We start from the raw sequence: 13,454 nt of genomic DNA on the forward strand, positions 1-13,454 counted from the left end.
CAGTGGCGATCTGGCGCTTCAAGATACAGAGTGTTGGTCAAACTGTCATGTTGTGTCGCATTACAGGGTTTGCTATTTTGCTTCCCTCGCTCGGAGATTGTGTGGCATTTCTCACCTAATGCCTTGCCTTCTGCTACATCGACTGTACGCCATGCTGACATTCCGATAGGCACTACACCCGTAGCTGGCCGCCTCGGCTCTGAGCTCGCCGGGTAAAACTTAAAAAAATTTAGACGTACACACCGAATTTATTCTGAGGTGAACCAGAGATATGATTTAACAATAAGCTACGTATTTGCTTCGAACCCCAAATTGCGGGTTGCTTGCTGTCTTTTCGAATGTTCTTTCAGTATTCGTTACAGAGGGGCAAAACCACATCGCACCTAAATTTCATTTGACGCTATACAATGTGTTCAGCAGAGACTCCGTGCGGTAGTACTTGTATACTGCCGTCAGAGTTTTTGTTTCGATGGTTCCTAGTAATAGGACCGACAAAAATCCTTATATCCCGAACTTCTTTCTTTTACTTGCAGCTGCTAGAGATTCATCATCAATGCACCCATCACCCGAAACGTCGATATAAACTTTACAGAAGCAACTGTAGATGCATTCAGGCTATTATTTCCATTGAAGCAAAGGAAAATATATTTGTTTGAACGGTTTTGACAACCAAGTTTTATGTAAGTAGGGTACAGGCCTGTTATCCTCAGCACGCAATAAGTGCATTATACGCAGTACCTTGACTCTGCTGCTTCAATGTCTCTGAACTCAATTAAAAATGTTTATCCGTCGTTACACTTTCTGGGACGTAGAACCAAGCGAACGAGAAGACGAAGAACAGAGCTCTCAACGAGAACATTTAATTTTTTCACGAAGAGCACGCTGTGTTTTTCTAGCCGCCGGATAAGTCCTTCTGTCGTAAAAAAAAAAGTACAGTTTTACGCACTAGCTGTTAGTTCAAATCGTCAAATTCCGTATATTTCCCTTCTCGTTCACATCCCTTTCTTGGAGAAGCAAAACGCTTGCTCACATCTGGAGAGTTCATCCGATGTGTTACACCAATTATAATACGGCATACAGCCAGTTCCGGGATATCACAAGCTTTTGCTCTCTGTTTATGAATCTACGGAAAATGTACACTGCGCGACAGAATTAAAGGATCTCTTTTTCGAAACCCGTAATTGTCTTCCACTGCTACACAGAAGTCACCCTCGGACGACACTCCTCCGAGGCCAGTTGCCTGCCTGCAGGTGTCCAGAGCTACTTCGCAGGTTTTCGCTGTAACGGCACATTTCTGATATTCTGTTTACATCTGCGCGGATGCCATAGAGGATATGTGTCAATGTAGCACCCTTCCATCATCACGCATTATGAGGATGTGAAACATGAGGAATGAGAAAGCATAAGCACTCCTTGGTGCTTCCGATCACGTTGAAATTTCGTCGAATGGTTTTGGACGATATCTAGTAGTTCCTCTCTATAGACCAGAGCAAAAACTGCCATGGCACTGCACTGAAGAGGGGTGAGATCACGTTCAATCTGGTTGCTACGCCACAATGCCCTTAGAGAGGGATTGAAGAGTCAGGGAGACGTCAGCAGTATCAAGGATTGTTGGGAAGATCTTCCTGTTGCTGTTCGCATTACAAACTGTCGTTTTCGATATGTGGGAATCAACGTCCCAAGAGAAGGGATGATTTCATTGACCCCCTTTAAACCAACCTCTAAGGTCTTTTCCGTGTCGATTCTGAGCGGCGGTGGGTGTGGAATGTTTTCCTAGGCTAGTGATAAGAAGACCATGTGATTTCAACGCCAAGCGTCGCGGTTTAGACCTACAACGTTGAAGCGTGAAAAGAAGGGGCGACACTTGGGTAAGAGGGGCTATGATGACCTTCCAATCGTGTGATACGCCCACAGCGGCGTTGGACAGAATTGTGGTGAAATTTGGTGCCAGTGGGACGTCATTAACCCAGCTCCGTATGCAGTAGACCTGAATCATTGGGTAGGGGCTGATGCATTCTTTCATAGACTATAGTTTTACGCTGATGGTGTTTGCTGTACTTCTATCTTCCACGTCATATTTTGTATTGTGTACAGTTTTGGTCGAAGCGTTGATAGGAGATACAGTTCGCTCTGAGAAAATTAAATATGTTCTCAATAGAAATAGCACGAAGCAGAATAAGCAGCTGTGAAGTAATATAAATAGTCAAATGAAATTTACTTGTCCAGTGTAACCTGTGTTCCGTTTGTACTGCATAATAGGTGCAGCAGAATATGACGTACCTATGCTGTCTGCAGATTTCTTACCATGCCTCTACCAACTATTAAAAAACGTGTAGTAATTCAATTACGGAAGACAACAACAGTAGGAACAGGATATGGGAGAAATGTAATTAAGTCATATCGTATGTATAATAAGAGCAATGTCACAGATCAGGTTGTAAAGAAATGTAAGGTTATGTTGGAATCCTTATAAGCACAAATTAAATTACGGGAAAAGCGAAGTGCCGAATGAGCCTATAATCTAAATATAGTATTAAAAACATTCCATCCTGTGGCTAGCAGAAACAACGAAAATTCCTGATACTAGTAGTATGTCAACAGTTTACTGTAGTAAGCTATTAAAATAGTTTGCAGTGCAAATGTAAACAAACTCCCTTCTTCGCTAGTACGTCACAATACGACCATAATATTGCATGTACTTTGAGGAAATGTATAGTGGCAAGTGACAAAAGAAACAGAAGATGCGGATTGGAGAAGTTATACAAAATCTCTGTATACATACAAGTTTGAAACATCTTAAGATGTGAAAAAGGCAGAGTGAGCCAGGAGAAGTAGTATTATGCACATTACTAAGGTATTGAGCTATAAGACAGTAACAGTATCGTCACGTGTGTATAAAGGAATTAGATTTCTCAATGCAAAATGTGCTGCTTTGCTGCATCAGTGAGTGTATGATTGCAAAACAACATGTACGAGCAGTTGCCTAGATGACGAATGACCTCAGTTCAGTGAAAATGATCTGTTAATAAGATGTATATCTCTTATGCAAGAAACTAGTACGAAACGAAAAGGCTGATTCAGAAGTAGGTTGAAGCAGTAGGGCCCACTTTCATCTTCGCTTAACTATACAGATGATTATGATTAGGAATTTGTGGCACCCAAATTCAAATATGCTGAGATGAGTAGGCTACGATGAAAAGTTTTAACATACTGTTGTAGTTGGTGCTACCTCTAAACTCTCAACGTACTCGTAAATAAACTGTTGTTCGTGACAAGGAGGAATACAAATGTCAGTGGTGCTCGTTCCAGTCGCAGTCATTTATTGCATTAATAATAACGCCTTACAGTCTGTTATAAACGCAAAGACTAAAAAAATAAATATCTCCCGTAGCGAAATTTGAAGCTATGTCGCACTTCTTTCCACCGCGTTAGTGTTTAACCATAGACCATGGTGAATTCGTGCGGAACTGAACGTTATCATTGTTCATATTACTTCTCCTGAGGGCTTTCACTGCCGTTGCATCAATTGACATTTAATGTACAGACAGGATAACGACGTTGAGCGGTGGTTCCCAATTTGGGGGTAATTACCCCCTGAGGGGTAAAATGAAATTTTGTGTGGGGTAAAAACTTAACGATTAGATTCTGTTTCAGTCACGAAACTAAATTGTTTTCAAAAAAATCATTACTGTTATCACGACTCCAGTAGTGATTACATAAGTTTTCAGTAATTACTTTTTCTCGATTAGTAGCATTAATGCGGCAGAGGTTACAGGTCCCTCACTTAGTCCACTCACTACACATATACTTTGTGCGTTGTCCCGTACATTGCTAGTGATAAAAGTGAGACATATACTTAACAAATGCTAAATATCTCGAGAAAATGTCTTTCGCAAGTTGTACATAGTATTTGCAGTAGTCCGGAAATTGACTTTTTACTCGCTTCGAAACAGATAAATTAATTCCAGAACGGGATTCTCATTCTGCAACTGAGTGTGTGCTGATATGAAACTTCCTGGAAGATTAAAACTGTGTGCCGGACCCAGACTCGAAGTGGAGCACTTGCGGCAAAGGTCCCGAGTTCGTGTCTCGGTTCGGCACACAGTTTTAATCTGCCAGGATGAATTTATTGACAGGGCAACACAACAGTAACTACATAAGCTCTACTATAGGGTTGCACAGTATTAGTAATATTATTGTTACTATAACCATTACCATTAGGGGCTGTGGTAAGACTCAGACCGTCATCAGCCTGAAGTCTTCCAGTTTCTGTCAGTTCAGAAGTAAGGAGTGCAGCATTAAAGTGATTTACTAACAGCAAGTACGGTGCACACATTTTAACTTGGTTGACTTTAAATTTGGTTGCAGTGTGCAGGTCAAGCAAGTGCTGCAATGGGGAGGAGTAACGCAGGGGAAGTATGTTTTGTGACAAGTGTCTACCCAAACAGTGTATAGTCAGCTTTCTTATGTGAGAAGGGGTTGCGAGTAGCACTTGTGATGCATCTTGCATTCCTTCGTCACTCATTTCTCTCTCTCTCTCTCTCTCTCTCTCTCTCTCTCTCTCTCTCTCTCTCTCTCACACACACACACACACACACACACACACACACACACACACACACACACATAGCAAATATCATTCATTTTTCATCATTTTAAAAATAAAAGTGTGCTAAGAACAGTCTTTCATTCTACAGTTTAGTTAGGTTTTAAGTGTGGTGATAATGTGGGGGAGGGGTGAGGGTCAACAGACGACAGGGGGCAGAGGTAACGGGGGTACTAGCTAATGTCCGATTGCAGTCAGGGGTAATGGCGTAAGAAAGATTGGGAACCACTGAAGATTAATCTTGAATGGGGCGTTACCCTCAAACAGCAGTTGGTGGTAGACGTCCGCCCTTTGAAACGAACGTCAGTATAACATTTCCAAACTTGTCGATGATGCGAGTACATCTACGTCTACATCTACATACGTACTCCGCAATCCACCATACGGTGCGTGGCGGAGGGTACCTCGTACCGCAACTAACATCTTCTATCCCTGTTCCACTCTCAAACAGAACGAGGGAAAAATGACTGCCTATATTCCTCTGTACGAGCCCCAGTCTCTCTTATCTTTGTGGTCTTTCCGCGAAATATAAGTTGGCGGTAGTAAAATTGTACTACAGTCAGCCTCAAATGCTGGTTCTCTAAATTTGCTCAGTACCGATTGACGAAAAGAACGCCTCCTTTCCTCCAGAGACTCCCACCCGAGTTCCTGGAGCATTTCCGTAACACTCGTGTGATCATCAAACCTGCCAGTAACAAATCTAGCAGCCCGCCTCTGAATTGCGTCTATGTCTCCCTCAATCCGACCTGATAGGGACCCCAAACGCTCGAGCAGTACTCAAGAAAAGGTCGTATTAGTGTTTTATAAGCGGTCTCCTTTACAGATGAACCACATCTCCCCAAAATTCTACCAATGAACCGAAGACGACTATCCGCCTTCCCCACAACTGCCATTACATGCTTGTCCCATTTCATATCGCTCTGCAATGTTGCGCCCAAATATTTAATCGACGTGACTGTGTCAAGCGCTACACTACTAATGGAGTATTTAAACATTACGGGATTCTTTTTCCTATTCATCTGCATTAATTTACAGTTATGTATATTTAGAGTTAGTTGCCATTCTTTACACCAATCAGAAATCCTGTCCAAGTTATCTTGTATCCTCCTACAGTCCCTCGACGACACCTTCTCGTACATCGCAGCATCATCAGCAAACAGCCGCACATTGCTATCCACCCTATCCGAAAGATCATTTATGTAGATAGAAAACAGCAGCGGACCTACCACACTTCCTTGGGGCACTCCAGATGATACCCTCACCTCCGATGAACACTCACCATCGAGGACAACGTACTGGGTTCTATTACTTAAGAAGTCTTCGAAACAATCCCCATACTTGGGAACCAATGGCATATGCTCGTACTTTATTTAGGAGTCTGCAGTGGGGCACAGAGTCAAATGCTTTCCGAAAGTCGAGGAATACGGCATCCGTCTGATACCCTTCATCGATGGTTCGCAAGATATCATGTGAAAAACAGCAAAGATGATCAACGGAAACATACTCTACTCCGTGTGAGAGATGCATGAGGCCCGGCCTGCCGTCGCCGGCCGCGAGGCAGCGGCCTACGTCACGGCCGCCACTGCGCGGCCATCTAACACGGCGGCGCGGTGCGGCGCGGCGCTCAAAGCGCGGCGCAGTGGCTGGGCAGAGCAGGGACGGGCTGCGCTGGACTCAACAGGTCGGCCTCGACAAGGAGAACCGGTGTGTGCGGCCGCGCGACACACAGCCCGCGGCTACAAGGCTGCAGCCGCAGCCGCAGCCCGGCATGCCGCGCCACTCGGCCTGCATCGCCGGCCGCCGCAGCCGCTTCTCTCCCGCAGACTCCCTCTTCGGCCAGGTAACGCAACGTCGCCCACTCCGCTCTCTTCTGCAGCCGCGTCATAAGCTGTCTGCACGTCTCATTACATCCGTCATCAGCTTCTCATTACCCACATCTGCGAGGGCTTGCTGCAAAATAATGCCTCCGAATTTTTTGTATCCCGTTCTCAATATCGGTTCATGTTCTGCCTGTCGTGCATATCACTCGCTCAACTTTTCCGCTTCGCTGACGCAAATTGCAACCCCCTACCGCTGGAGGGCTCAGATTTGGAGCGTCCAGCACGGCTGTGTGTACCGTAATTATGTCGGTGCGTGAGAAACAACGTGCTGCAATCCAGTTTCCAACCACCCCGTTACGGCAAGAAAAAAGGAATAAAAGTGAGATAGTGTTAATACTTCATCCTTCTTCACTGCAGATGACGTGTCACTGAGCACATTTGTACTGTGCATGCAGAAACACGTGAGGCGCCTAGTTGTTTCCACTGCCCTCTGTCTTCATGATCATCATGTCCCCAGCGCAGAAAACAGCACGCAGGTCATGGATTCTTTTTCTTGAGGCTGAAATTAACTTCGCAAGGAACTGCTGCTATGAATAAACTATAACTCATGTGGGATGCCACTCGCGTTTTATTGATATAGACATGAGAAACTATTATTGATCACAACGTATTGAACATATCTTTCCACAGTCATTATATCTGGCTAAAATAACATGAAATACATAGACAACATGTCTGTCTACTGGAACCGTCAGAACTGTAGTAAATAAAATTGCATGAAACAAATACTACTATAACAGACAACATGTCTCTCTACTGGAACGGCCAGAACTGGAGAGCCGGACTGCCCGAGACACTTCGCGCGCCAAGCCAGCAAGGCGTGACCCGAACGCCACCGAAGTGCATCGGCAGTAATATCGTCAGTCTTTTGTTTTAGTAATACTTTGATTTTAATAATCTTGAAATGATTGATAGCTGGCTGTTGAGAGACGTTTATTTTAAAAAATGAAGTAATTTGGATGACAGGTTTAATTAATAATGGCAACTAAAGTTTAACGTTTTGGGGCCCTACCGCCGAACACAGCAGCCAATCACAGAGCAGCAGCATCATGCAGGCGATCTTTCTCACGGGAATGGTACCGAATCTAACATCTGTCACCGGTACCTTATCCCACATTGCGTCATCTCTATGCTTCTTGCATCTCCAGTGCCCTGGGAATAGCTTCCTGGAGCCTGGAGACACCGTCCATGACAATATCAAACCACACAGAGCGCTACGACGTTTACGGCGATTCGACGCCTTGCTTTCACTGTCATCGATCATCCTCTATACAGTCGCGACTTGGCTCCATCCGATTTCAATTTGTTTCCAAAACTTGAACACCTTCGAAGAGTCCCCTTTGACAGTAGAGTAATGAAGCGGCGCAAACAGAGGTGACGTTGTCGTTCCGTCAACAAAGTCAAACATTCTGCAGCGACTGTTGTCTCTTTGGGAGAAATGAGTACCACGCCAGGGTGACTCTGAGAAATTAACACGTATACATAAAGAATAAAGATGTGGAATGTTAATAACGTTGGTTTTCTGTGAATAACTTTTAAGATTTTTCGCATAAAAAATTAAGACACATTACTTTTAGAACGCCATCTTATATCGCAAGCTAGCTTAAGATGTACGCGAGCATTTGCGAACAGTAAGTGGAAGAAAAAAAAACGATTTCGCGAGGCGTGTGTGGGAAACTCTCATCCAAAGCATTCCTAAAAGCCCAAGAAGTCCAGTGTCTAGCGAATTGGAGAGGTATGGCAGCGTCGAAACGGGAAACAAAGACGTCGCAAAGTTATTAAATAGCTGGTCGACTGGCCATAAAGCTGTTAGCAACCCTCTATTTGTCTAAGAATCATGTGCAGACGTCGTCGCAGAACAGTACATAAAACAATGATATGACAGACATACATAGCAACGTGACAGCGTCAGCCGAGAATATACATATAGCGACCACGCAATATCGTCGATCTGTCAACCGACGGTACATGTGATAAACTTGTGATTTACTCATTCTGTAATCAGTATACTACTCCTTGTAACCATTGTTAAAGAGACTCATAATTAAATGACATATTAATAACAAGCACATTTTGCGATCTCATCCCAACGTTTTCACGAAAAATCTACGACACGGACACCAACTGCACAGACACAACTTTTTGATGGTAAACCTCTGATACATGACACCCCTCTTAGAGCGTCTGTGACTGATGTGTGCTGAACATATCTGTAATGCACTCACTGTTGCTAAACGACCCCCTGACGAAACGCACCGCTCTTCTTTCCGACTTGTTGCAACTTGTCATTCCCTGGGCGCCCATGTGTGCTAGCATGTTTCCTTTGTAGTCCCCCCCCCCCCCCCCCCCCCCAGACAATTTCCTGCTACAGAGGGAAGGCGGTTTTCCTCTAATCCGAACGAATGCGCCGTCTGGAGCCTAACAGGCGACCTTACCGAGAAAACGGTTTCCGCATGGCGTCCATTGCAAGAAAGCTTCTTAATATCCTGCTAGGGGACTGAACCTTACAGGAGCGCAGTAAGAGGAACAGGGGAATGGCCAATGACCATGCCTACTTTTCGGATCTAATTACTGAGTGGCTGAAGGGCTTATATCTTCAACATTCTCCTGGAGTGGTGGGGAGCCTGCAGGAGTTCCGTGGTAGTACAAGTGGCGTTCCGTCTGGGGTGGAGGGGATGTTTTTGTAGTATCACGTATCGACACCACACCATGGGCATCAGTGGTCTTGCAAGTTTCCTTCAGATGCCAATAGTGGTCATGTGGGGGTCTGGCGGTCTCAGTGCTGAGGCACACCACCTGTTGGTCGCCCTCTGCCACCTCAAATAAGACAGCCGGTGGCAGCAACACAACCCACAAGCAGTTGGAGCCACTTTGCTACGTGGTCCTATGCAGACACCACGTAGTCGCGACTCCAACACCATCCTTCATGCTTAGTTGTCACAGCCTCGTCCTTGTTGACAGTGAGAGCTGGACTTAATTTATTCCTGCATTATTTGTAGTGAGTCTTCGTACACTTGGAGAATTACAAGTTAAGCAAATCTTCTGTGTACTGTGTTAATTTGTTTGCCAATCATTTCTGTTCCTGTCAAGTTTCCCAACGACAGCTGTCGCACCACTCAGCCTACCTCTCCTTACCATTGTGTATGAGGTCATACATAACAGTTCTCATAGAGTATATCAGAAGTCGGGAGTAGCTGATCCCAAGTATGGAAGACTGAGAGAATTTGGAAGTGCGCTCCCACCTGTGGCCAGCGTTTAGATTGGGAATTTTCTTGATATTCTCTGCGAGTAGTGTGGAATACCAAGTGTGGACTGATGCAGTAAGATAATAGTTTTGAAAAATGTGGAGACATTTCTTCGCTGGAAGTGGTGTTTTGACCAACAAAGTGATGGGCTTGGCTACGGTTATTAGATACTTACAAACTTAATTTATATCCGTGAAAATGTGGGTGGTTTTTCTTAGTGATTTTTGTCGTGCTGACTATGAACTGTGTTCCTGTTTGGTTGGTAGGCTAATTAGAGCGGTAATTGCTAATAGTCAGTAGAAAGTGATTCCCTTCCCCATACTCTAATTATTCCGAGCTTGTGCTCCATTTCTAATCATCCAGATGTCGACTGAATGTTAAACTGAAATCTTCCTTCCAGAATGAAATTTCCACACTGCAACGAAGTGTGCTCTGATTTGAAACTTCCTGCCCGATTAAAACTATGTCCGATATACAGTTTTAACCTGCCAGGAAGTTTTAAATCAGCGCACACTACGCCGAGGAGTGAAAATTTCATTCTAGAAACATTCCCTACGCTGTGGCTAAGCCATGTCTCCACAATATCCTTTCTTCCATTAGTGCTAGTCCTGGAAGTTTCGCAAGAGAACTTCTGTGAAGTATGGAATCTAGGAGACAAGGTACTGGCGGAAGTAGAATTTTGAAGTCTTCCTTCCTTCCTTCCTTCCTCTCTTCCGACTGCCTCCGGTAATCACACTTGTGAACTGAGCTGTTTGCACGCACTGTCGCACGTCTCCCATTATTTGCTCCATCCATTACTGCCTGGCATGGCAAATGGACGCGTTCCTTCAAAGCCTTCTACATGTACCGTATTCACTTGGAAATAAGCCGCACATTTTATCCAGATTTCATCCTCGCATGGATAGAGTGCGGCTTGTTATCCGGTACCTTGTCTATTTACAAACAATTGCTGTACACAACTGTAGCAATACAACTAGCGTCTGTAGCCAAAACAGCCGACAAGTCATTTTATTGCGCAACACTGCAAACTTTTACCGGTGTTTTATTGGCGTTAACATTGTGTAGGTATACCAGTATAGTTTCGTTAGCTTGCTTCGTTAGCTTATAGTTCAGTCTCAGTTGCGTACTGGTAAGAAACCATGATTTATGACGAGATAAACAACCATTTAGAGCGAAAAGCATCGTCAAGTCAGGGAATTTACTGCGCGTTATGCCAAAATCCCAACCAACAGAGACTTGGGAAGAAAATATGGACTAGACAAATCTAATGCGTGATGATGCGTTACTTCAGAAGAAAAATGGAAGAAGCCTATTTCATCGAGAAAACCGAAATGTGGTGAGTATTCGAAAGGCGAAGCGACATTTTTTTCCTACGTGCAAGACAAGAGGAAATATGGGATGCCAGTCGCACGAGAAATTATCCAACTGAAGTCTTAAACGTGCCACAACGAAAATTTCGTGCGAATACTGGTTGGTGTCGTCGGCCTTGCTCTCCGACTAAGTACTGCACTAACCTAGCCAACGCCAGCAGATTTCGAGGAGAAGCTGGTCAACTTCACGGCGTTACGTCAACCAGTTCCGAAAGTGTCACCCATACCCTTTTCTTCATACTGTCAATGGTGACGAAACGCCAGTATTTTCAGACATGCCGAGAAATACGACAGCAGACATGAAAAGAGCAGAAATACCTCACTGAGAGGAACCGCGAATGAAAAAAACACAATGACTCTGATATTAGCTGTTACTGCCGATGGGGGTAAGTTACCGCGTTTTGTCATTCTGAAGATAAAAACCGTGACCAAAGAAACCTTCTCCTACTTTCCTATGTAGTTAGTGATTTATTGGCAAGAAATGGGCTGGATGACAAAGCAACTGATTGTAGAATGACTGTGTACTGTTCGGAATGGCAGACTTGGGGCACTGCGTGAGAAGAGAGACATGCTGGTTTTTTATGCTTTTAAGGGACATCTGACTGCTGAAGTAAAATACGAACATGCTACCCAACTTCCTTGTCACAAGACTCGAAGGAATGACTTCAGAGGTGCAGGTACTAAATGTAGTCAAAAACAAACCATTCAAGGACAGGATGAGTTCAGATTAGCTGCTGGAAAAAGACCATACCCTTACACTGTTTAGTAAGATTAAGAAGGCACCAGTCAACCTTTTTCACGAGTAGATTCTTGCTTCATGGTCATCACTGTCATCAGTCATCAAGGTTTCAAGAAATGCTGCATATCGAGTGTGCTGAATGGCATTGAGGATGACGTACTGTGAGAAGATAATCAAGGAAATGACGAGAATGAGTGAGTTCGATGAAAAATATTAGAACAAATGTTTACGGTACTTGCCTACGTCTTACATGTAAATACAAATAAATTTTTGGTAATTTTTCTCCTCTGTCAGTGTAGGCTTATTTTCGCGCACAATCTTTCTTTATATTTTTTTTTTCTTCTTGTTCGAAATTTAGGGGTGTGGCTTACGTGCGGCGGCAGCTTACTTTCGGGCCAGTACGGTAGTCTAGGTGGTTCCTTCCGGTCCACCGGTCGGCGCGCCATCAGGAGGACGGTTTTCAAGAGTGCGAGTCGTGTGTCTTGCCCATCCAAGTCTTTTTGTCTTCATTTTCTGGACAATTCGTATATTATGTGGCCCTTCTTTCTTCTACAGCGATTAGCATCTAATACTGAGTCAACAACCTCAAGATTTTTCGTTTAAGTACTTAGTCGTCTGAGTTTGTGGAGCATAAGGTCTCTGTTGCACAGTATAACGACACTGGAACTACTATTGCAATATATGCCTCAAGTACGCTTTTCCTGGAGAGCGTGCGTGGTTTCATTAATGCCTCATGCTGGCGTATGTTCGATCAGCAATTTTACTTCCAGCTTTAAGTTATTGTTAAACTGAGCGAGCTGACTTGTTTCGATCTTTGTAATTTCCTCGTCACCCCCCTGACAGCATTGCGTGAAATAATTGTCACGGCTGTCTGCCACCTTACTTAGAATGATTGTTAGTGTGTGTCGTGGATGGATCGACTGTAATAATGTAGCCTTAACTAAGTGGTGTGTTAGTTCGATCCGTGTCACTGGGCTGCTTAGTGGCACGCACACACTGTTTCACTCCACGAATTAGATCAGCAGTCACATGGGCACCTGATACCAGTTGCACACCGTCTTTAGCGCTCCAAAGCGACCAGTGTGTTCTTTTGAGGGGTTGACATGTTTTAGAACATTCTCCATAAAGTGTCTGTCTGATGTGGGCGTCTTAGCATGGTTCAGTCGTTCTTTTTGTCACTTGGACGGCTTCAGTATGTGGAGTGTGTCTCAAAATGTGAAGTAGGTGGTTTCCGCAGAGTGCCGTGCAATCCGTTTGCCGGAATGCCGTTACCGCCTGCAGCCAGTGTCGTCGTTCGGCGCGTCCATTGTCAGCTGGTGGGAACAGCGGATGGCGCAGCTGGCCGCCCCGTTAGAGAGTTGTTTAGCGCGCAGGCCGGCCGCTAACCATGAGGCTTCATTAGGCCTCCCCGGCCCCGCCACGGCTCACTTCGTTGTCGCCTGCCGAGCGAGGTGGCGCACACTGGTCGTGATCACGTGCCCGCTTTGCCCACCCATCCAGATCCAGCGCTTGGTTACTCCTCGTTTCGCCGTTCTGTTTTAAGCTAACGCCGCGGTTGTTCCGTTAAAGAAGACACGGCTGATTTCCTTGTGTGTCCAAACCTGTGCACTGTCC

The 13,454-nt window shown here is 44.7% G+C and overlaps 1 protein-coding gene across 10 annotated transcripts in view; it reads left to right on the forward strand.

Annotated features, from left to right (window-relative positions):
- The window catches only part of LOC126334773 (arfGAP with SH3 domain, ANK repeat and PH domain-containing protein), a 1,031,989-nt gene that overhangs the window by 402,631 nt on the left and 615,904 nt on the right, over positions 1-13,454 (forward strand). For 2 of the 10 annotated variants that reach the window (XM_049997370.1, XM_049997440.1), the window contains exon 1: positions 6,250-6,446. The exons of the other annotated variants lie outside the window; for them this stretch is intronic. In XM_049997370.1, the coding sequence (XP_049853327.1) occupies positions 6,375-6,446 (72 nt within the window). In that variant the 5' untranslated portion in view covers positions 6,250-6,374. Of the gene's footprint in view, positions 1-6,249; positions 6,447-13,454 lie in introns of those variants that run through there. 10 annotated transcript variants of the gene reach the window in all.

Source organism: Schistocerca gregaria, chromosome 1 (genome assembly GCF_023897955.1).
Source record: "Schistocerca gregaria isolate iqSchGreg1 chromosome 1, iqSchGreg1.2, whole genome shotgun sequence".
NCBI classification, from domain to species: domain Eukaryota; kingdom Metazoa; phylum Arthropoda; class Insecta; order Orthoptera; family Acrididae; genus Schistocerca; species Schistocerca gregaria.